The sequence below is a fragment of the Loxodonta africana genome, chromosome 3 (genome assembly GCF_030014295.1).
Source record: "Loxodonta africana isolate mLoxAfr1 chromosome 3, mLoxAfr1.hap2, whole genome shotgun sequence".
Taxonomy (NCBI): Eukaryota; Metazoa; Chordata; class Mammalia; order Proboscidea; family Elephantidae; genus Loxodonta; species Loxodonta africana.
The window spans coordinates 92,373,560-92,397,680 of NC_087344.1; the positions used below are offsets into that span (position 1 = coordinate 92,373,560).

The window sequence follows — 24,121 nt, forward strand, 5'->3', positions numbered from 1 at the left end:
GCAGAAAAAAGTGGTATATTATCCATTTATTTTTGTTTAGATTCTGCATATTTTTTATGAACAAGATTGCTCCACTTCTTGATATATAGCACTCTGGGGAGGGGTGGACCAATCTGCATAAGGATTCCAGAGGGCTTCTCACGGGGAAGGGTTAGGGTCCCCACCCCTGCTCCCTGTGATGAACTTAGAAAACTGTCGATGAACTGGAGTGGGTCTGAGTGAGTGGCAGGAGAAGGCACAGAGGACTCCAAAGAAAACTTATCTGAGAACAAGGATGGGCTGGTCATCTGAGCTCAACACCAGGGATAAAATCAGACACATGCAACTGCAGTCAGCTTTTCAGTCAAAGATCACAAGACATTTAAGGAAAAACTCCAACACGAAATATACCAGCCCTCAGCCTCTAGCCTCACTGCAGAGCAGAGTGAGGCCTAACTGTGGTTTAGATAAGGATCTGACCCTGCAGGGCATCGCCAACTCAGTGGACAAGTATCCACCAGGATGTGCAGGATCAGGCTTCCACAGTGACGCCGTGTGGCAGGGACTGAAATGACAACACTACATGGGGTTTTAGGTTCCTTTCTCTGTTTGGAGTTTGGAGATAAGACTGGCCTGCTTTGGATTTCAAAGTCCTCAAGGTTCCTGTGTCAATTCAAGAAGGTGGAAGCCCCTGGATGAATACTGGGCTCCCTGCTTATGAAGGCTTGGGATGAGCCATTAGTTGGAAATATAAGAGGTGCCCTTATTGGTGAAGCCCTCATACAAGTTCCAGAATGAGTCAGTTTTATCCACACTGTCCTCAGTGACTATAACTATCAGAAATTGACAAGTAACACAAACAGAGAGTTCTCTTCTGCAGTAGAATACCTTAAAATTAATAACAATGACAACAATTGCATACATGACATGCTATAGTATACAAAGCTCTTATCCGTTCATGCTCTTCTGTGAGCCTCACACCAGCCTGCGAAGTAGGCAGGACAGAACGGCAGTCCTGTGGAAACTGAGGCTTAGAGAGGGGCAGTGAGTTGCCCAAGGTCACCAAAAAGTCAGCAAGGCTCCATCCTACCCTGTTGTAGGGTCCCCAAGCTGTCTCCTAGGGAGGCCACATGCCAGGTCCCTATCCTGCCTGCTCACAGCAGCATCAGGACCACAATGGCAATGACCATGAGGACTCCCGCCAGGATGCAAAGGCCCAGGAAGACAATGTCACTGGTGTCCTGGGCCACCACAGCCACTGGGCCTTCCAGTGCCTCCGCCTCAGCCCTAGGTGGCGCTTCCTGAAGGTGCTCAGCGGTGGCAGCATAGGGCCCAAGCCAGTCGGAGCCAGAGAGCAGGTGGACAGAAGCCTCCTTGCGCCGTGGCTCACAGAGGACTTCATACTCATGGATGTCATCCTGTTCACCATCCGAGAAGTCAATGTACAGAATGTTGACAATCACTGAAGTGTTGTTCCTTCTCTGTGGGGTCACAAGAGCATTCAGTCACACCTGGAGGAGCCTGGGCTGACCCTCTTCCCCCAGATACTTGGGACTCAGTCCCAAGGGAGTAGAGCCCCAGGAACCTTCTAGTCCCAGCTCAGCCAATGACTCGCTTCCCACTCTGAGCCTCAGTGTCCCCGTCTGTAAAAGGGGGTGAGAGCAATCCCTGGGTAGGACAAATGGTTAATATGCTCAACTAAAGTCCTGGCTACGTATTGCCGAGAAAATTAGCTATTAAACTCCTACGGAGCAGTTCTACCTCGACACATGTGGGCTCACCATGAGTCAGAATCAACTCAGCAGCAACTTTTTTCTTTTTTTGAATGAGGGTGAGATGTCTGGAAGAATAGTATCAGATTTGCTGGGCTGAAGTTTTCTCTGGCTTTAAAGAGATGGGGTCTATGAAAGATAGTAACAAGGACAATAACAGCTCACATTTTGGGGACATTTGCCAAGTTCTACCAAAAAAAAAAAAACCATTGTCATTGAGGGGATTCAGACTCATGGCGACCCCATGTGTTACAGAGTAGAACTGCTCCATAGAGTTCTCTTAGCTGTACTCTTTACAAAAGCAGATTGCCAGGCCTTTCTTCCATGGTGCCTCTGGGTGGGTTTGAACTGCCAACCTTAGGTCTGTAGTTGAGTAGAAACTCTGCCCTCCAGGTACCTCTGCCAAGTTTCACAGACTCTATATTTTAAATGCATTATCTTATTTAATTCTCACAACAACCCTCTCTAACTGGTACTATCCATACTCCCATTCTACAAATGCAGAAACTGAGGCCCAGAGGTTAAATCACTTGTCTGAGATCAGACAGCACACTAGTGCCAGAGACCATATTCTCACCCAGATCTATCCGACTCTTAACTGTGCTTGGAGCCATCATGCCTCACTTAGACCAAAGAATGTGAAACGAAAGGGGACTTTTCAGAGCATAGAGTCCAATCCCCCTTCCTCAGCGATTTTACAGATGTCACTACGGAGGCCCAGCAAGGGCAATAACTTGTTCAGAGCTAAGTCCAGATGCCAGGTCTCCTGCCTCCTAGTTAGAAGCTCTGTCCCTCGTGTTGTGTCACCTTCCTTCTAGAATCTTTTCTCCCAATTATGTTCACACCAGGTGTCCTGCTATTAAATCCCTGGTCACACCAGCAGCATCACCATAGGCTTGGGAAGAGTAATTGAGCAGCTAGATGTGGGAGTCTGACACACTGTTGCCCTCCACATCCCCACGGGTGAGGGGGGTAGGAATCTAGTCACCCTGAGATTGTGGGGTGGTGGGGCCAGGGACTGAGGGACAGCATTATGATGGGCCACTTGGTGTGGTCTGGGGAGGGAGGCTGCAGTGATATAGGGCTGCTCTCCCCACCCATCCCAAATCTGCAGCCACCATTACACCCTTCAGGCTGCCCAAACTGCCCTGGTCAAGCAGGTGGCACTTCTGAGGTGGTGCTTCTAAAAACTGAAGCAGCCTAATACAGGAGCCAGAACCCTTGAGAAGTAGGAAGTACCCATCACTGGACACTGAGTGACTCCTTTGTTAAGGGTGAAGGGGAGTCACAACTCAGGAGAGTGCAGGAGTAGGTGACATTGTGGGTCTCGTCCAACTCTGGGCTTCCAAAAGGCTCTGATTCCATGTGCCCTCAGCCTGCCTGCCACCCCACCCTCTGAGGAGGACTTGTCTCCTGAATTTTTGTGATACAGAATCAGGCACTGGGCAAAGAAAGAAAGACAAGACCTGAAAGTGGAAAAGGAGTTAGTGGAAGGGACAAAGTGAATCTATAGAGAAGGGAGGAAAAAAATCACATAGGTAGGGGGTGGGGGAAAATTTTAGGGGTTTTTGATGAGTGAGAGACTTGAAGAGGAAAGAAAAGACCAGACAAGGTATGATGTTGATAGTTATGAAATCAAGTCTGTAATGTTTTTTTAAGAGATGCAGGTAAAGGTTGGAATGACTTTTTTTTTTATTGCTTTTGACTATTCGAGCTATGCTTCTTTGAAAGCAACTCTATGCAGAGATTGGTCCTCATAGGTCTAGGATTTATAAGGGTTACACTAAGAATCTATGAACCTAAGTTTCTCAAATGCTGTTTCTAAGATATTGACTCAATGATTCTATGATTCTGTGATTCTGAGTTCTGGTGATGGTTCTGAGACTCTGCAATTCTGAATGTCTTTGAGTTCTTGTGTCTAGGATTTCATGATTCCCTGCTTCTGGGATTCTTTGTCTCCATCATTTCATGTCTCTTAGGAATGTGGTTTTGTCCCAAAGAAAATCCTGGGGGCACTTAGGGCATGGAGTGGGCGTGAGGGTGGAATATCTTAGCAACTAGGATTAATCCCTCTACTTTCTCATCTTCTCAGGTCAAAAAGATACTGACTTCCAGGAAGCTGGGAAGGCAGAGAGTAGGGCTAGAGGCACCAAGGGCATACAATTGGCTAATGTTGGTGGGAGGTTGCTGGAAGGCACATGACTTTTGCCCAGGCTCGGGAGTCTCTCAGATGGAGGTCACTGTTCCTTCTGACTCCACCTCCCTTCCTGACATGTCCCTAAGAGTACAAACATCCTGGGTGCCTGGGCCACTGCCCAGTGACTCTCTGAGGGCCCTGAGCCTGGGTTCATGGCCTCCAAAATACAAGGATAATAGAAAAAATTCATTATTAACCCTCCCGGCCTTTTGAGAGAAGTGGATTCTGTTACTTGAAAGGCCCTTTTGTTTTCCTCAAGGGTGGATTTGGATCTCAATGCTGGGGGAGGGGCAGGCAGGAGGCAAGCTGGGCTCAAACAACTCTGTGTAATAAAGGGTTGAGAGCTGCGGTGTCCCCAGGAGCTCTGAAGGAGAAGGGGAGGAACCACAAGGAAGACCTCTGGTGGTGGCCCAGCCAGTAGAGCCTTGCTAGAGGAACGGCCAAGGGAGGATTTTAGGTTGTTGCTGGGGTATGCAGTGGGACCTCCCTCTTCTGTCTGCCCTATTTGAGTTCTTCATTGCATCTATGCTGAGAAAGTGGATTGAGGTAAAGCAAAGAGGGGCTGAGTTCTGCACCCAGCCTTGGGTAGTCACCAAAGCCAGGAAGCTTTCAGCAATGGCAGGTGTCTTTCAGCAGGGGTCAGAGCCCCTCCCTTATTCCTGACCCCACTCCCCCAGTCCCTACCTGAGACTCAGTGCCGCAGGTGTCAAAGCGGGCCTGGATCCTGAAGTTGCTGCCAACTTCCTGGGCAGCACAGCTCCGGCTGCCAAGGTAGACCTTGGTCCGTTCCAGTGGGGCCAGTGTCTGTGCCGAGATCAGAATCTGGAAGTCCGTTCGGGAGCAACTCACGTTCATGGGCACCACTGGGAATGGGAAGGAGGAGCTGGAGGCCTAGGGGCAGGCAGCCTCACCTCCACCCTCCCCACTGCCCCAGGGTGGTGGACGGGGAAACCAGGTCCAGAGTACGGAAGGCTCTCATGCAGTCCTTACAGGGCACAGTGTGGGATATTTTACATATGTTGTTCCATTTAACTCCATCGGACTGTGAGCTCCCCAGGGGCAGGCATCCTCTGAGCCCAGCACAGATCTTGGCAGATGCAGGAATGCAAAATGAGTGACTGACAGAATGAATAAGTGAATATTCCTGATTATAATAAAAGCTATTCTTTGCTGATCACTTCATCATGTGCCAGGTAATTCATTCGATCATTTGTTCATTCAATTGTTTAACAAATATTTATTGATCGCCTACTATGTGTAGGCACTGTTCTAAGTGCCACAGGGACAGAAATAAGGAAAAAACAAAAAACAAAAACCCCTGTCCTCATGGAGCTCACATTCTAGTTGGGGGAGGGGGTAATAAATGTCAGAGGAAGGAAGGTCAGAAATAGGAGAAGCAAATGGAATGTGTGGTTAATTGCCTCCACAAACACCTGCCTCCTTTGCCATGAGACCAGCAGAACTGAAGAGTGCCTGGTTATCATTATTGAACATTTCAATCAAAGGTTCTAGAGAAGAATCCTGATCAGAAGGGAGAAAACACAAAAGAGGATTTCACACATACTTAGGGAATTTTTGGAGCTGTGGAGGCTGGATGAACCCCTGAAACTATTGCCTTGAGATAATCTTTAAGCCTAAACCAAAAATATCCCCTGAAGTCTTCTTAAAACCAAATAGTTTAGCTTAACTAGTAAAGAATGTCTGCTTTGAGCATTATGCTCTTTTAAGAACCTTCTATATAGGATCAAATGGACAACAGCAACTCGAAAGGTTAGCCAGGAACCTGAGGGGGCAGTGAGTTTATGTTAATGGGGGAGGAAAAATTCCAAAAAGGAGGGTGAGGATGGTTGCACAACTTGAAGAATGTAATCAGCGTCACTGAACTGTACATGTAAAGAAACTGTTAAATTGGTGTATGTTTTGCTGTGCACATTCTCAACAACAGCAACAATAAAATAAATTATATATATATATATATATCTAAGAGTCAGAGTGTTCTGGAGGAAAATCAAGCAAAGGAGAAAGACAGGGAGAGCAGATGGGGCGGGGGTGGAGTTGTGATTTTTAAAAGGGTGCTGAGGGAAGGCTTCACTTTCCCTCCCTGCACTGACCCTGTGGGGTAAGCCCATTTCATGGTTTTGGAAGCTCTGAGAGGTGGTAGTGTTTGTGGTCACCAAGCTAGAATTTCGACCTTTGCGTCTAGAGGGTTCCAAAGTCTGTGATCTCTCCGCTCTATTTGGCTGTCCCTGCGCACTCCCGGCCAGGGGCTGTGAGTGTGACTTTAAGTGTTGAGGTGAGCACATGTGTGTAGTGTGTGTGTGTGTGTGTTTGGGGATGGGTAGGGGGCAGGGAGGAAAGGGGGGTGACTGGATGAAGGGAAAAGGAGAGAGCTGAGCGGCAGAGGCCTGGAACTCTCAACCCCTCTACGGGAAATGCCTCAGACATATTTCAGCTTCTGGTGTCTGGGCAGTCGGGGATTTATGGGCCCACTGTCTCCCATGATGATGGTGGTGGCGCTGAACTGTGTGTCACCCCTGATTGATGCTGAGGCCGCCCTCCCAGCGGGAAGGCCGCCTGCAACCCAGGTTACAGCTGGAGCCTCGCGGCATGAGCGCCCCTGTCTGACCCTGGGCTCCCACTGGGATCTGAGCAGGGAGGTGGTAGTGGGGTGGGGGGGAGATGGGGGCAGAGGCTTCTGCTCTGAAGCCCCTGACACAGAATTCAAGCTAGAGCCGTCTCTACCCTCAGTCTCTGGAGACAAAGACGGGAAGGGGCTGGTCCAAAATAACACAGAGCAAGGAGAGGACCTGGGCTAGGAAATCAGACAGAGCCAAAGGGACTCTGAAGATCATTCAGCCAATGTCCTCGTTCTACAGGTGGAAACACTGAGACCTGGAGAGAGAAAATGACAGGCCAACTAGCCCGATGGAGACTGGCTCTTCAGAGTTCTTTCCAGTGCTCCCGGGTCCACGACGCAGACTCAGAGAAGGGGGTTGCCCTGCAGAGGGGCCGTGGGTGTCCTCCAGCTCTCTTCCCCAATTTATGAAGGAGCTGACTGAGGCCCACGGTCATCCCTCTGCCACTAGATTTGTTTAACGTGCTCAGCTGATAACAAAGGCTGGAGGTTTGAGTCCACTCAGAGGCACCTCAGAAGAAAAGTCTAGCGATCTACTTCCAAAAAATCAGCCACTGAAAATCCTACGGAGCACAGTTCTACTCTGACACACGTGGGGTCACCATGAGTAGGAATTGACTTGACGGCAACTGGTTACGGGGTAGTTCACTGCAGCTCTAATCTCCCCGCCCCATTGCTGAGGCCTCAAACTCCTCTTGTGAGTGGATGAGGAAAGAGGAAACGCCTTTCCGCTGCCCGACAGGCCTGAGGCATGTGAGGGAAACAAAGCCACCCCCAGCAATAATGTCCTTGGAGCCACGCACTATGACCTGCATTACCTCATTTCAGCTTCACAACCACCTGTCTAGGCAACTTCTCAGCCCCTTTTTTACATGAGCCGTCTTGCCGGGTCACAGCCAGTAAATGGCAGCGTTGCATGTGGCCTTGATCTGTCTGAGCTCAGCCCTGGGCTCCCCTCCCCTGGGCCCTGCCCAGCCACTCAAGAAAGATGTCATGGATTGAATTGTTCCCCCGCAAAAATATGTGTTGAAATCCTAACTCCTATACCTGTGGAAAGGGGCCCTGGTGGGGCAACGGTTAAGAGCTCAGGCTGCTAACCGAAAGGTTAGTGGTTCGAACTCACCCAGTGGCTCCATGGGAGAAAGACCTGGCAATCTGCACCAAGCCCACTTCCCACTGAGTCGAATCAAACTCATAGTGACTCTATAGGACAGAGTAGAACTGCCCCATTGGTTTTCCAAGGCTGTAATCTTCACGGAAGCAAACTACCTCATCTTTCTCCTGTGGAGCAGCTGGTGGGTTCGAACCGCCAACCTTTCAGTTAACAACCGAGTGCTTAACCACTGCACCACCACAGCTCCTCCGGTAAAGATTACAGCCTAGAAAACCCTATGAAGTGCCGTTCTACTCTGTTACATGGGGTCGCTATGAGTCAATCAGATAATGGCACCCAACAACGACAGCAACATACTTGTGGATGTAAGCCCATTTGGGAATAGGGTTTCCTTGTTATGTTAGTGGGGCCAGTGGGTATAGGGCATGTCCTAAACCTAATCACTTCTGAGATACAAAAAGAGCAGATTAGATAGAGGAGAAAGTACAAAGGATGCCAAGTGAAGATCACCAAGGAACTGAGGGACACTGGGACTACAGAAGCTGAGACAAGAATTTTCTCTCAGAGCCAATAGAGAGCCTTCCCCTAGAGCCAGTGCCTGCATTTGAACTTCTATCCTCCTAAACTGGGAGAAAATAAATTCCTGTTCTTAACCACCACCCACTTGTAGTATTTCTCTTACAGCAGCTGTAGATAAATAAGACAAAGGCAAAGGCAGAGAAAGGCGCTTCTGAGTGGACAAGAACCACCAACCTTTCAGTTAATAGCCAAGTGCTTAACTGTTGACAGCACTGAGCTGGAGAGGGGAGGAATTCAGGATTATGGAACTGGGATCTGAAAAAAGAAGCCCCAATGGAATAAGCAAAGGTCCCAGGGGAGTCCTTGGCAGTGGTCTAGCCAGCCAAGAAGGGGCTGCGGACCATTCCTGGGGGTCAGGACTAGTTGGTGGGATAAGGAAGGAGACTGCAAAGATCTGGGACCCGTGCCTGACCTTCCCCCACCAGCGCGCCCACACCCTCAACCCCAGCTGACCTCCAATGTAGGCCACAGAGAAGCCCCTGCGGGTGGTGCTGCGATCCGTGTGCAGCAGGAGCAGGAGCTGGTTCTGGCTGGAGGTGATGGGTGGAGGTAGGTGATGGCCACACCAACTCCCCAGCAGGGGCGCCTCCTCGCTCGCCCCATCGAAGGCCACCAGATGGTCAAAGTCACAGGTCCTGGTCAGGCTGTTGGGCTCCTCCAGGTCCAGGTCCAGGAAGAAGACCTTGACCCGGTAGCCAGGAGGCAGGCGAATGATCCAGTGGCACCGGATGTTGTTGGGGTAGGAGCTGGGGTACTGTGGGCTGGAGAAGTTGCCCCGCATGAACGTGTACACCTCCTGGCATTCTCCTGGGTCAGAGAGGGGGTGGACAGAGCAATGGTGAGGAGGCTGGGGACTGTCACCCTCTGCAGCTACAGCTTCAGCAGCAGGTGCTAAGGAGGTCCTAAAGGTGTCCCTGCCAGCTGTGGGCACCATGGCCAGCAAACCAGACAACTAGCTGATCCCAAACCCTGCTTTAAACTGAAACCAGCTGAGGGCTGGGACTTTCATTCCAACTGTCAATCCCCAGGGAGTGCTGGTCACTGTTAATAATTCAAATAATATTTAACACCTGTCCTCAGAGTTGAATCCAAACTCCCGGGCTTGACAAACAAGGTAGTTTGTAATCCAGCCTTCCCACTTTCCTCACTGCCCTTCATCCATTCCTACATCCCAGCCTCAGCAAACATCTAGTACTACAAGCACACCACACCCTCTCTATGCTTCATGCCTTTGTACATGCTGTTCCCCTGCTTGGAACACTGTTCCCTTCCTTCAGCCTCTGGCTAGCTCTTTCAAGGCTCTGCTCCAGTCTCTCCTCCTCCAGGAAGTCACCTATGATTCTTTCTGTTACATAGCAGAGACCACAATGGGTTGTCCCATTGTCAGTTTCCTTATCCATCTCCCTCACTAGACTGGGAAGTCGTCAAGGGTTCACTCATTTCTACAAATTTTAATCGAGTACCTACTACGTGTCAGGTACAAAGATTAGCTCATAAGGAACTCCCAGGACGAGGAGATGGACATGCAAACCACATACACAAGTGATCATAAGCGTTAGGTCAGTGTTATGAAAAAGCTTCTGTGAGGAGTTGACAGAAGGTATTAATTCTGTCTGAGTGGATCAGGGACGTCTTCACAGGGGAGGTGACATGCTTATGCCTTGGCATTGGCCAGGCAGGGTAGGGTGTGCTAGAGCACTCCACGCAGAGAGTAGAGAAAGTGCAAGGTTCCCAGGTGGGAAAGTGTGACCCCTGCAAGCATAGTGGGGAGGCAGGAGCCCGGCATGCCCAGGGGGACTAGCAGGTGTAGCTCCAGCCTCTCCTACCGGAGAAGTAGTAGGCTTTGAAGCCCCGGCCTCCGATGTTGAAGTCAGACTTGAAGATCACCTGCAGTTCGTGGTCCAGGGACACAAGGGTGGGAGGCTTGGCGCTACCACAGTAGTGGTGCCTGTGGGCGGGACCTGGCCCCCTGAACACGGCCACGTAGTCATAGGTGCAGTCTTCGTTGCCTTCCACCTGGAAGTCCATGAACACCAGCTTGACGGTGGCGGGGCCAGTGGCCCGGATCACCCAGTGACATTCCACATTGTTGGGGTACTTGTTGGGGTACTCAGGGCTGGTGAGGACCCCTGACAGGCCCGTCAGGACACCACCGCAGACATCTGCAAGGGAGCTCACTCAGACTGATGTTTCTCCCTCCCCACAGCTCCCCAATCTCCTCCCTTGGGAACCAGAGACCCCCAACCAGCTGCCCACATAGTTATCTCATGGGAACCTCATTACCCTTCACTGAGGCCTAGCACTTAGCACATGGGCCATCTTTTTTAACCTTTACCGTAACCCTAGGAGGAGTGTAATGTTGTTTCTCCCATTTTACAGGTGTGAAAACAAAGGCACAGAAAAGTTAAATATCTTACCTGTCTGAGTTAGGGTTTGGCCGGTGCCAGACCTTGGTGCAAGGATTTGAGCGCAAGGAGTTTAATGGGGAGGTGCAGGCAGCCCCAGGTGGGGAGTGAGGGAGTGGGACAGTGACGAGGAGGTGCTGTCTCCCCTAAAGGGCAATGGCAAGTGGGCAACGGGTGGTGAACCCTGCTAAGGTGTGAAACATACACCTCAGAGCTATATCACCCTAGGAGTGAGGCAGCTGGGATGTTTATACACCAACTCCTGAGAGTCCAGGTCAAGGGCTGCTGGGGCATAGGGGTGACCTTCTGTCTTCAGAAAAAGCCCTCAGGCAGAGCTGTGGAGGTTGGCAGGAGCATACTGAGATGGCAAGGCCCAAGGGACATGGGCAAGGCCCTGACAGCAGGTCATCCAGCAGGTAACTGGGAGAGTGGGACTTGAACCCAGGGAGACTAACTATAGAGCCTGGGCACTTAATCCTTGTGACCTTCACTGCCCGCCTCCTACCAGCCCAGAGGGCACAGGGCCAAGGTGCCTGAATCAGGCATGGTGTCACACCTCCCTAACAGATGAGGAAAATGAGAATTAGAGAGAGGGTCTGATGAAGTAGAGGCAAGCTTAAAGTCGGAATCAGGTGTCTTCCTAGCTATGCCTTTTGTTAGCTGTGTGACTCTGGGCAAGTAACCCAGCCTCTCTGAGCCTCGTCTGAATATTAGAAATTGTAAGACCTGCCAAGCCTAAACCACAGGGCTGAGACTTGTGCACAGTCCGAGAAGATGCTGGTGAAAGCCCTTAGGAACTTGGCACAGCCCGCACAACCATAAGGCAGGTGAGGATGAATGCTGTGACTGGCTCAAGGTCACCTGCAGGAAGAAGCACAGTCGGTGTATTTCCCAAGACTCCAGGATCTCACCCATGGCCTAGCTATGTGGATGGAGCACAGGCCTGGGCGTCTAATGACGTGGCTTCTTGTCCTAGCACTGTCCCCTCCAGCTGTGTGACATTGAGCAGGCACATTCCCTCTCTGGGCCTCAGATTTATTTTTTGTGCCAGTGCTAACTAACATCCTTAGCAGAGGCTTGCAAACTGTGCTTCAGGGCTCCACGGTGGCTCTTGGGCGTCTGCAGGCATATGGGGCAAATTTTATTCTGCTTATTTCAAGTCATTTATTTTTCAAACCATTTTTTAACGTAATTAAAAGACAGCACCCAGAGCCACGTGTCTTATATGTAAAGATTTAACTTAATGGAGGCCACCAGTCGTGACTTGCGTTTTCAATGATTGGCTTATAATAAGTAAATGTTAAAAATACGAACTTACAAAATCAACATATACCGCTAAAACCCTGCCTTTATCTCTTTTATATACCAGGGATCTACATAAGGCTCTATTCAACGTAAGCATACTCTGTTTTTTAAAAAGTTCGAAAACATTGCCTATGGTATTATGACTTTGATATCCTACCGTTCTAAAAATCTAACGGTCTAAAATTCCAAAACTATGATTAAATCTGTCTATGATGTTTGCCCTGATGGCGTAGTGGTTAAGCGCTCGGCTGCTAACTGAATGGTCAGTGGTTCGAACCCACCAGCCACTTCGCAGGAGTAAAATATGGCCGTCGGCTTCTGTAAAGATCTGCAGCCTTGGAAACCCTGTGGGGCAGATCTGCTTTGTCCTACAGGGTTGGTATGAGTTGGAATCAACTCCATGGCTGTGAGTTTTTTGGTTTTTATGATTCTTGCATTTTTGGGTGGTACAAGTGGTTAACGTGCCTGGCTGCTAACCAAAAGGTTGGAGGTTTGAGTCCACCCGGAGGCACTTCAGAAGAAAAGCCTGGTGATCAACTTCCAAAAAATTGGCCATTGAAAGCCCTATGGAGCACAATTCTACTCTGACACACATAGGGTCACCATGAATCAACACCTACTGAAAGGCAGCTGGTTACAAATACAGCAGGGACCAGGTGTTCCATCAGAGAGTGCCTGGATCACTGCTGTTGGGCCCTGTGGCACAACAGGAGTCTCTGCAGTTGTCTATTTGCTTAAGTTGACATTAATAGGGCCTTTGGTTTTGACTTAGGGAGAAGGGAGGAAGTTTGAGTCTGTGCACAGAAGCCTGAAGACAAGGAGTGAGTAGAAGAAATAAGCAAAAAGTGCAAAATCTCTGCTCCCAGCCTGGACTCAATGCAGATTTCAAGCCAGGACACGGAGGGAAGGCTTAGGAACCCATGGTAAAAGAGGTGCATTCAGGGAAGGCCACCAGCTCCACCTAGCCCCTTATGTACCTTCCACTCCTAAGGACTTGGTGGATAGAGGGGGTCTGCTGAGCCTGGGAAGCAGTAGGGTGCTTCAGAAGGCATCAGCAGCGGTGGCATAGTGGTGCCCCTCGTGTGGCCAGATGCCGTGACATGGGATAAGAAGGGCAAAGGTAGACAGCACGAGAGTCCTCATTCCTGAGCACAACGAGACCCTCTGGGGCTCCAGAAATGATGGAGGGAGAAGTGGGGAATGCTGCCATGAAGGTGAGAACCCACAACTACCAAGATGTGGTAATGAACATTGGGGCTGCCTTTGCCCCGTGAGCTATGAGAACAGGACCATCCAGGTTACAGAGCAAACTAACGTGCCAAGATGCTGAGAACCCACAGATCTACCCTTGGCCCGCGGCCCTACCCACCTCCACCAAGGCCCACCCTTTCCAACCACGAGTCCTCCCTTGACCTTTCTGGTAGGCTGCAGAAAAGCCATGGCTGGCCACATGCTTGTCCGAGTGGAAGACGACCAACATGACGTGCCATGAGGAGGAGAACGGTGGCGGGGGCACCTGGCCACAGAACCTCCCCAGCAGGTTGCCCTTGTCTCCAGAGGCCCCATTGTAGATCTCTAGGAAGTCGAAGCTGCAGGTGTCGTGGTACTCCAGGTCGAAGGCATGGAAAGTGAGCAGCACGGAGGATCCCTCAGCCACCACAATCAGCCAGTTGCACTCTATGTTGTAGGGGTAGAGCCTGGGGAAGTTGGGGCTGGAGAAGTTTCCGGAAGGTGCTGAGAGCACACCCCCACACTTGACACCTGGGGTGAGAGGGAAAGATGGTTCAGAGTCAGCGCTGGGGTCTTGGGTAAGTGTGGCAAGGGTGGTGGGCCCAGCTACAAGCTGGGTCTTTGGGATGGGATGAGGGAGGGTAAAACCATGGTCCTACATCAATACATTTGCTCATTATTCATTCGTTTACTTATTTATTCTTCAAATGCTTACGAAGCACTCTTTTATTCATTCAGCAAATATTGTTTGAGTGCTAGGCATTATTTTAGGTGCTGGGGATACAGCAGGAAAAAAGCAGATAAAAATTACTGCTCTCAAGGAACTTGCATGATAGTGAAGAAGACAGAAAGTAAATCTGATAAGTATATTAAGTAATAATAACTTCTATGGAGAAAAATAAAGCAAGAAAAAGGGATACGAAGTACCAGGGGTGGATTTGTAATTTTAGATAAAACACCTACTATACGTCAGGCCCTACATATATGCATTAAAAAAAAAAAAAAACTGTTGCCATCGAGTTGATTCTTATTCATAATGACCCTATAGGACAGAATAGAACAGCCCCATACGGTTTCCAAGGAGCCTTTGGTGGATGTGAACTGTGGACCTCTTGGTTAGCAGCCGTAGCTCTTAACCACGACACCACCAGGGCTTCTAGATATATGCAGTAAGAAATTTAAAATTTAATAACGATAATCCCCTCCCCAGTGAAAATGTGCACAACCTATTACAACATAAAAAGTACATTCCTGTGTGTACAAATTTGCTTGCATTTCAAAAAAGAAAACAATGGAAGGAAGCTAATAAAAATGGTTCTGTTGGGCAAAGGGGCAAACAGGCAAGGGAACAGGAAGATCACTAGACCTCTCTAAATGTAACTTGTCTTACAATTTTGACTTTTTAATGATGTAAAATATTTTACATAATTTAAAAAGACTTTTTAAAAAAGAGCCCCCTAAAAATCTCCAACAAACTGAAACAAACATAATTATTTTTAAGGATCCCTAGTAGTGCAACAGTTCAGTGCTCGGCTGGTAACCAAAAGGTCAGTGATTGGAATCCACCAGCCACTCCACGAGAGAAAGACCTGGTGATCTGCTCCCGTAAAGACTACAGCCTAGAAAACCCTAAGGGAAGCTCTACTGTGTCACCTGGAGTCACTATGAATCAAAAGTGGACTCATAGCACCCAACAAAAACAACAACATATTGAGTTGGAGGCACACCCACATGGAGAAAAATGATTTCAAATGACTTTGAAACATGGTATTTTACCTGTGCATCCCTAGGGGGCTATATCCTAAGGAAAAATGGACCACCAAGAAATCTTAAACTACGTTCAGTAGACTTACTATTAGTAATAATATTAAAAATTACTATTTTACAAGTATGATATATGTTGGAATAAAGCGATTATATATATTAATGTCAATAGAAACCGAGATTCTCATTATAAAAGAGATACAAATATAAAACATGAATATAAAATCCTTGTGATCTTCAATTTGAATTAAAAATATCTGTATGAACTTAAGGTTTTTTTATTTCTAAACATGTTAATATCCTGGCTCTGTCCACTGAAAGGGCCTAGATGTAACGATTAAGTCAGTAGCATTTTCCACCCTAGGGGTTAGGTCAGGAATCTCATTTCCAACCAGGGTTCTTTGGAGAAATGGCTGGTATCAGGTCTAGAACAAGAAACACACAAGATAAACACTTGAGACGTTTTGTCACACTGGAAAGCAAAGAATTAAACAAAAAACTCGTCGCTGTCGAGTTGATTCTATCTCATAGAGACCGCGTAGGACAGAGTAGAACTGCCCCATAGGGCTTCCAAGGAGCAGCTGGTGGATTCAAGCTGCCGACCTTTTGGTTAGCAGCTGCGCTCTTAGCCACTGCGCCACCAGGGCTCCTAGAAAGCAGTGATTGAAAGCTACTGGGATTGTGCCAAAAGACACAGGAACCTATGTGAAGGGACACCCACGGGCTAAAGATGGTCAATTTGAGCCCTGAGAAAGATTACAGCAGATTAAAACACATCAAATATATAAAAATTCATGAATTCACAATGAAAACCCAGAAGAAATTAAAAGAAACTCATTGGCTACCTTTAGAGGGTCCTGGGATACTAACTCATGTTTTCAAAAATCTGTATGTAGAAGTCACGGAGGCTGGAGGAACTCTTGAGACTACTGTCCTGAGATAATCTTCACACCTTAAACCAAAAACGTCTCTTGAGGTCTTCTTAAAATCAAACAATAGTTTAGTTTAATTAGGAAAGAAGGTTGGCTTTGAGCATTGTGCTCTTTTGAGATCTATCTACGTGAGATGAAGTAGACAACAGCAACACAACAAATTAGATAGGAACCTTAGTGGGCAGTGAATTTATGTCAAGGGGAGGAACAAGTCAGAAAAGGAGGGTGAGAATGGTTGCACAACTCTTGAAGGATGTAATCCATGTCACTGAATTGTACATGGAGAAACTGTTAAACTGATGTACGTCCCGCTGTGTATATTCTCAAAAACAACAAAATAATAAATTAATTTTAAAAATAAATAGTAAAAAAAGAAAATACATAGAAAGGAAAAAAATTAAGCATCTATTTTGCCTTTCCTGTATGGAATGAGGAAACTCTGGTGGTGTAGTAGTTAAAAGCTATAGTTGTTGACCAAAAAGGTCGACAGTTCAAATCCACTAGGTGCTCCTTGGAAACTCTATGGGGGCAGTTCTACTCTGTCCTGTAGGGTCGCTATGAGTTGGAATCAACTCAACAGCAACTGGTTTGGTGTTTTTTTTGTTTGTTTGTTTTGGTATAAATTGAGACCCCCTGGCCCTGACTCCCAGTCTGCTGTAGACATTGAACTTGGAACATGGCTGGGGCCACAACCCGCACCACTGCCTGCACCCAAGCCAGAGCCTCCACCAGCTCTCTGTATATAAAGCATCTTTTTCTGTTAGAGATCTATCCCGAAGTGTTATATGATTCTAGAGATTGGTTTTAAATTTTTTCAGATGACCCCAGAATACATATGCGGTGGAATAGAAGAAATAAGAAAGACAGGATGTTGATAATTGTTGAAGATGGTTGAGGGAGACACAGAGATTCATTATGCTATTTTCTCTACTTTGTGTATGTTTGAAATTTTTCGTAATTAAAGTAAAAAAAAAAAAACAAAAAACCCAGCACATTCTTGGTTACTATTATGGATTGAATTGTGTTCCCCAAAAAGACATATTGAAGTCCTAACCCCTGGTACCAGTGAAGGTGACCTAGTTTGGAAATAGTCTTTGAAGATGTTATCAGTTAAATTAGCAAGAGGTCATACCAGAGTAGGGTGGATCCTAACCCAGTCTGAGTGGGTGTCCTATAAAAGAAACACAGAGAGACAGACGGAGGAAAGACAGCCATGCGAAGCTGCATGTACAAGCTAAGGAGGGCCTGGGGCTACCAAGAACTGGGAGAGACAAGAAAGGATCTTCCCTTAGAGACTTTGGAAGGGACGTGGCCTTGCCAACAAGATGATGTGAACTTCTACCCTCCAGAGCTGTGAGACAAGAAATTTCTGTTCTCCCAAGGCACACATTTAGTGGCCCTTTGTTATGGCAGCCCCAGGAGAGGAAGGCAGTCACTCTCAGTGAGCTTGCCGCAACCACCCTGTGCACAGTTGAAACCCTCTCCCCACCCCCCATACACCTTTTCTGCTCTCATTTTCTCATAGCACTCATCACCACCTAACATACTGCTTATCTTCCTTATTTATTTGGTTTATTACCAGTCTCTCCTCACCAAAATGTAAGTTCTGTGAGGGCAGGGACTTTTGTCTTTTATTATCTACTGTAGAACAGTACCTGGCACAAAGCAGATACGCAGTGTATATCATCCTCACAAAAACCAAACCCATTGCCATCAAGTGGATTCCGACTCATAGCATCCCTACAGGGTAGAGTAGAACTGCCCCATAGAATTTCCAAGGAGTGCTTGGTGGATTTGAACTGCCGACCTTTTGGTTAGCACTCATAGCTCTTAACTACTACGCCACCAGGGTTTCCCATCCTCACAAATGCCCCCCAAAATAGGCAGGGCAGGTATTATTGCCTCCATTTTATAGATGGGAAAACTGAAGCTGAGAAAGGGAAATTTCTTGCTGTCACTGACATCTATTGTTTTGGTTTGCTCAACACCCCTTCCTCCACATTTTGCAAAAAAAGACTCCCTCTTTTAGGCTCTGCTGCCGTCCTCTGCCTCCATGCAGTAACCCTCCCTCTTCCTCCCCTGCTGAGAGGGGGACACATGATTTTGGGGGGGCCTACCCCTACCCCCACCCCCTACTACTACTACAGTGACTGGCCTCAGGTGTGCATTTGCTTCAGGCCAGGCCAGGGGCCTTCTCAGGAATGCCTGGAGGGGAGCCCTTTCCTTCCTGGCCCCTAGGCTGGGAAGGGGAGCCCTGGGCAGGGCCATGCTCAGGGCTCGTGGAGAAAGCCTGACAGCAGAGGGCAAGAACCATGTGAAAAATGCAAATGGCCCTGGAGCCTTGCTGCCCTGGTTGCAAGCATCCCTGAGCCCAGCTTCTGCCTTCCTGGCTACAGAATGAACGAATTCCACTTTTTCCTTAAACTCATCCAGGTTGAGTTTCTGTCACTTGCAACCAAAAGAACCCTGAAGAGTACATTTGACCAAAGTCCTTGTAAAAGTCCTTGTAAGAGAGTACATATTCCAGGCAGTGTGTGCCCTGTGCTGGGCCTGTGTTGATCCAGAATGTGCTCCTGCCCTGGCAAGCTCACAGTTGGGAGGGTGGGGAAGGAGTTGGGCAAATGAGACAAAGGCATGCAATGTGATTGGGCTATGGCCAAAGCCACCTGGGGGCTCTAGGGCCCAGAGAGGGAGGCCAATCTTGTTGGGCCATCGGTAGCTATAAGGAGGGAGGAGCTTCACTGAAAATGTGATATTTTCATTTGACTAGAAAGAGAAAGTGTTATTAGATGGAAAGATATGGGGGGAGGAGGTAGAACAGCATGCTAGGAAGGAACTGGCGTGATCACCTGGCCACCCTGAGCCTCAGTAATTCATCTGTGAAATGGGAATAATGATCCTTCCCTTGCTGGGTTGCTGTGAGCACTGATGAGATAAAGGCTGTGCGAGGGCCGAACAGATGGACACCCCAGATCACAGTATTGGCTCCCTGCCTGGACCTGGGGCAGAAGGGGGCAGGGACAGTGTCTGATTGGTGCCTTTATGGCAGGAGGACAGAGGGGACATTCTGTCCAGTGCCTGTCCTTGTCTCCTCCCGCTACCTCACCTTCCCCAGTCTGGCCCCCAGATCTGGAATGGGTCCACCCACAGGGCAGGAAAAGCCGCGAGAGCATAGGAACAGAACTCCCAGAGGCCCACAAGTGAAGGTTTTGTTCCAGGATGCAGCCAGGCACCCTGACGCCGAGAGCCACCCCAAGGCCATGATGTCCTGGTAGCTCCTCCCACCACCTAGGTATAGGGTGAGACCCTGGGTGCTCACCCCATCTCTGCATGGATGAGGTGGCTGGCAAGTTACGAGTTTTCCCTGAATCCCACTTTAGCCTCCAGAAAAGCTGGCTGTTTACGGAGCCCCAAGTACATGCAAGGCCCCTTGAAAAAGGGGGAAATGGTATGGCCCTACCTTTCAGGGAAAGGAAGACAGGCAAACAATGCTCACAGGGTGGATCAGTGTGGGGCAGCCTGTTGCAGATCGTGCAGGCAGGGGGTTCAGGGAGCTCAGGGAGGGAGCATTCCAGGGTTTTGGAGGGATGTGGAAGGCTTCATGCAGGAGATGGTACTTGAACTGAGCCTTGAAGGATGAGCCAGATATTTCTACCTTCCACCTAAGAATGTGGGAAAAGAGAAAAGGGAGCTTCCAGGCAGAGGGGACAACTGGGCGAGACTCTGAGGGTGGTGTCAAAGCACAGGATGCCCAAGGCAGTACAGAGAACTGAGGCTTGATTCCATGTAGAAATTGGAGCCAACACTTGGGGCACACCGAATGCGGTGATGAAGGACCTTGATTTCACCGGGCTGGCAGTAGGGAAGTAGGGCAGGTTCTCAGGAGGACAGTAAAGGCTCCTTCCAGCAGTAAATTTGGTAGTTCTCTGAGCCATTCCTTTCCCCCTTGGTAACCACACAGCCTTGGACAGATGACTCGGCCTCTCTAGCCCTCAATTTCCTCATTTGTAAAATGGGGATTTCAAACTTCGTCGTGAAGATTAAATGCAATTGTACATGTAAACCCTCAGCACATAGTAGGCACTCAATAAATACTGTCCTCACCCGATTTCAGAAACAAATGCATCCTCAACTCAGCCAACTCCCATAAAAGGTCCTCCGGCCTTCTGAATTCCCACATAGAAACCCCCTGAGACCCTGACTGCAGCCTGCCCACACCTCCTCTCTGTCCTTCCCATTCCTGCCTGTCCCCAAGGGCTCCTACCTTTCATGGCTTGAGCACTGGGCCCTGGGCCCAGCAGTGCCACTGCCAGGAGCAAACAGGATCCCAACACTGCCACCATCTCCTCACCAGGACCTCCACAGGTCTTCAGAGTTCAGGGTAGGCCGGAGACCAGGGGTCCCCGGGCCCAGGGGTCTGGAGCAGGGGAAAGGGAGGTGAGGCTGAAGGGCCTCCACGTTAATGGCGGTGTGAATAATTCATCGCCCCTCGCATTAGTAAGCTGATCCAGGTGCTTCCTTCACTCCACCCTGAGGTGACGGATCCAGTGTCACCGGGTTTACACGTTCTGAGATCTGCACTGGCCACACTGGATGGGAAGGGGGGCCACCTGGGCCTGAAAGGAAATTTGGTGGTGGGGAAAGGTCACGATTTATGGGGCCAGGTAGTTCTGGGTTCAATTCCAGTTCAGCATCTAACTTGCCTGGTTACTTTGAATAAGTCTCTAACCCCTCTGGGTCTTGGGCTTCTCATCTGTCCAGTGGGGCCATTTTACAATGCCTTACATAATTGTTGTAAAAATCAACTGTGATAACATATGCTAAAGCATATAGTAGGTGGTTGCTACAGACTGATCTCATCCCCCAGGGTGTGGACAGCAGACGAGGGATAATCCTTATTTATGGAAGAATGCAGCAGGGATAACTATCAGAAAATTGTGTTTTGAAACTCCTAATAGGAGTCCCAGAAACCCTGGTGGGGTAGTGGTTAAGTGGTATGGCAGCTAACCAAAAGGTCAGCAGTTCGAATCCACCAGGCGCTCCTTAAAAACTCTATGGGGCAGTTCTACTCTGTCCTATAGGGTTGCTATGAGCCAAAATCGACTTGACGGCAATGGGCTTTTTTTTTTTAAATAGTAGTCCCTGGGTGGTACAAATGGTTCAGCATTCGGAAACGTCGATGGTTTGAATCCACCCAGAAGTACCTCAGAACAAAGGGTTGGTGATCTACTTCCAGAAGATCACAGCCATTGAAAACTATGAACACAGTTCTACTCTGACACACATGGGGTTGCCATGAGTCGGAACTGACTGGATGGAAACTGGTTTTGTGAGTTTTAATGCAATAATGGATCTAGGCCGCAGTGTAAATTTTGGCCAGGAATATGAAATGTTCCCTCCTTTATTGACCCACAAGCCTTGTTTGAACATCACTATGTGCCAGGCCCAGTGCTAGGAGCTGGGGCTGCAGAAATGCCCTCAAGGGCTCTGTGTCCAACAGAAAATGAATGGATCCTTCCATTTCCTTGGGGGTCTTTTGATTTGGCTCAGTTCAGCCCAACACTCATTTCCTAAGCTTTCTCTTCCCACAGCCCATGCCAGGCATAAGCATGACTGGGGTAGATGTGGCACATTCCTGCCCTCCTAGAGTGGGGCCTGGGCTCTGTTTCTGACCGAAGACGCCTAAATCCTGGTCCTACAGCTGCCTGGCTGTGTGAACTTGGGAAAGTTACCCAACCTCTCTGAGGCCCAGCTTCCTCGACTGGGAAATAGGAATAATAGTAGTAGCCTGCAGTTTGCCATGAGGATTAACGAGATCTTCTACGGGATTCTTAGCCAGTGTCCGGCTCACTGCATAGTCATGAGTATGATTTTTATTTACCCCAGAGGAACCCAGATGTCCATTTGCCAGACCACATGGTGCCTCTGGCCATCCTTTTGCCCAGAGGTCCCCAGGGAGCCCTTTGCTGCCAGCACAGGGAGGCCACCCAAAAGGTGTTCAGGAAAAACTGTCAGGAACGGTGGGACCTGAGGGATTGGCTTACCTATGGGGCTTGATTGGCAGGAAAAGAGAGATCTAGTTGACCCAGGCAGTCTGGGGGTGCTGGAGCTTTTGTTAAACAACTACTGTGTGTCGAGGGGGCAGGGAGGGAGCCCTAATGCACTGAGCCTGGTGCTAGCAGCCTCACATGGCTCTTGTGGTTGTATCCTCCCAACTCTCAGAGGCACGTATTATATTCCCCATTTTACAGACGAGGAAACCGAAGCTCAGCCTGAGCCACTGTCCTGGATTGAATTCCTCTAGAAGCTGATTCTGATACAAGGATTCAAGGGTAAGTAGTTTATTGGGCAGCTGGTTCCAGGAAGAACTAGTAGGGAAGTAGGGATGTGAGACGGGGATGGGCAAAGGCACCAATTTAGGGTGTGTAAGGTTACCACTGTGGGCAACTGGGGCTTAGCTCCAGTGAAGACCTCTGCAAGACAGTGTGGAACATGACCCCGAGTTGTGCCACCTGAGGGGTGAGGAAGCTGAGTGTTTATTCACCAACTCCCAGCTGTCACTGGTTGAAGGCTTTTCCGAGGGAGGGCATTGTGTCTCAGGCATTTCCAATTAGCCTGTGCATGGCCCCAAAGCCCTCAGGTAGAAAATCTAGGTGTTGCAGGAAGAAGTTGTCTGCATAAACGGGAATACAGAATGCCGAAGGATGAGGGTGGGGCCATGATAGCCATCAGTAATAAAAATGGCTGCTATTATTGTGGCTATACCCTGCATTTGGTATCCCCCAGCATTGAGTTGGAATTGACTCGGTGGCAATGGGTTTGGTTTTTTGGTAGCCTCTTTGCCCCATCTCCCCTCTTGGACTTAGAGTCCAGGGTCAGTGTTGTCCTGCTCTCCTTTCATGACAGGACAAACCCCAACCCAAATCAGCCCAGCTGGCTACACTCTTCACCAGTGTATCTGGACCTCCGAGCATAACCAGACAGTCCTATTACCACGCAAACTGCAGCATCACCAATTCCTGGTCTTCAGCCTCATCTGGGGTCTCCATCTGCCCCTCAGCCTTTCTGTGTTTCCCTAGTTGGCTCTCTCTCCAATTTCCCAAAGAAGTCACTCCAGATATTCAGCAATCTCCCCAAAACCACACAGCTATACTTCCCCCTGCAGCTGACCTTACCTCCTTCTGCTGAGAGTAAAGGCAAGCCATAAAGCAGGCACACCTTCATCTTACAGCCCTCACCCTTTCCGCGAGTGCTCATTTACCCCTTCCCTCCAGCTGCAGTGGAAGGGGGTCCCACCTCCAGTCCAAGGCCAATTCCTCCACCTCTGCCTGGAGCCCTAACCCCCCACTGCCTCAGGGACCCAGCTCTCATGTGCCTCTGAAACGGTCTCTGAAGTCATCACTCTCCAAACTCACCAGCTCTCTACTCTGATCTTTCTAAAATACTCATCTGACCATGTCATTCTAATCCTCAGGATCAAATCCAAAGTCCCCAACTTGACATTCATGCCCCTTCATGACATGGCCCCAGCCACAGCTCAAACTCTCCCCTTGGTGAGCTCCATGTTGCAGCCACACAGCGTTTCTCTCATCTCTCTCAGAGACGTTTCTCTCTATGGACTCAGCCTGGACTGCCCCGCCCCATCTTCCCTTGATGGACTGACTCATCCTTCACAGCCTCCTCCAGGAAGTTGTCCCCACCCCGACTCCCAAGCTGGGTGAATGTCCCCTCGGTGTGTGCCCTGCACGCGGGCCGTGCACTGTGTGAAGATACCTGGAGACCCTTGGTCTTCTTGGCTTTCAGCCTAGTGCCTGGCACAGAGTTTAGCCCAACCACGGCCACTTACTTGTCCCCATCCCCACTGCCTCACCTGGCATCCTAAGTGCTCACCAGCCATTTATGGACAGAACAGCTCCAGGACACACAGCTAGGAAGTGTCCTTATCAACTTGAACTCATGTTCATCTGTGTCCAAAGCCTGTGCTTTCCACCCTGCCCAATGGAGAGGCAGTGTGGTTGGTGCGGCGGTTAAGCACAGAACTCCTAGAACCAAGACCACTTGAGTTCAAATCCCAGCTCTGGCACTTACTAGCTATGTGACCTTGGACCAGTCACTTTACCTCTCCAGGCCTTAGCTTCCTCATCTGTGAAACGAGGAGAATGGCTTCTATTCCACTGGGCTGTTGTGAGGATTAAATGAGTGAAAACAT

General features: G+C 49.0%; 1 protein-coding gene across 1 annotated transcript; it reads right to left on the reverse strand.

Annotated features, from left to right (window-relative positions):
• Window positions 1-1,133: 1,133 nt before the first annotated feature.
• On the reverse strand, window positions 1,134-20,255 carry CDCP2 (CUB domain containing protein 2). Its single transcript, XM_023549560.2, has 6 exons — window positions 20,177-20,255; window positions 13,400-13,747; window positions 10,103-10,438; window positions 8,730-9,083; window positions 4,633-4,811; window positions 1,134-1,460 (listed from the first exon to the last, which is right to left on the reverse strand). Exons 1-6 carry the CDS (start codon window positions 20,253-20,255, stop codon window positions 1,134-1,136), a joined length of 1,623 nt encoding a protein of 540 aa, XP_023405328.1.
• Window positions 20,256-24,121: the final 3,866 nt, after the last annotated feature.

Coding starts and splice junctions, on each gene's coding strand:
- CDCP2 (XM_023549560.2), bottom strand. CDS start 20,255: ATGGTGGCAGTGTTGGGATCCTGTTTGCTCCTGGCAGTGGCACTGCTG. Junction 10,439..13,399: donor TTCTGCAGCCTACCAGAAAG/GTCAAGGGAGGA, acceptor GCTCCCTTGCAG/ATGTCTGCGGTGGTGTCCTG. Junction 1,461..4,632: donor CCTGCGGCACTGAGTCTCAG/GTAGGGACTGGG, acceptor GTGACCCCACAG/AGAAGGAACAACACTTCAGT.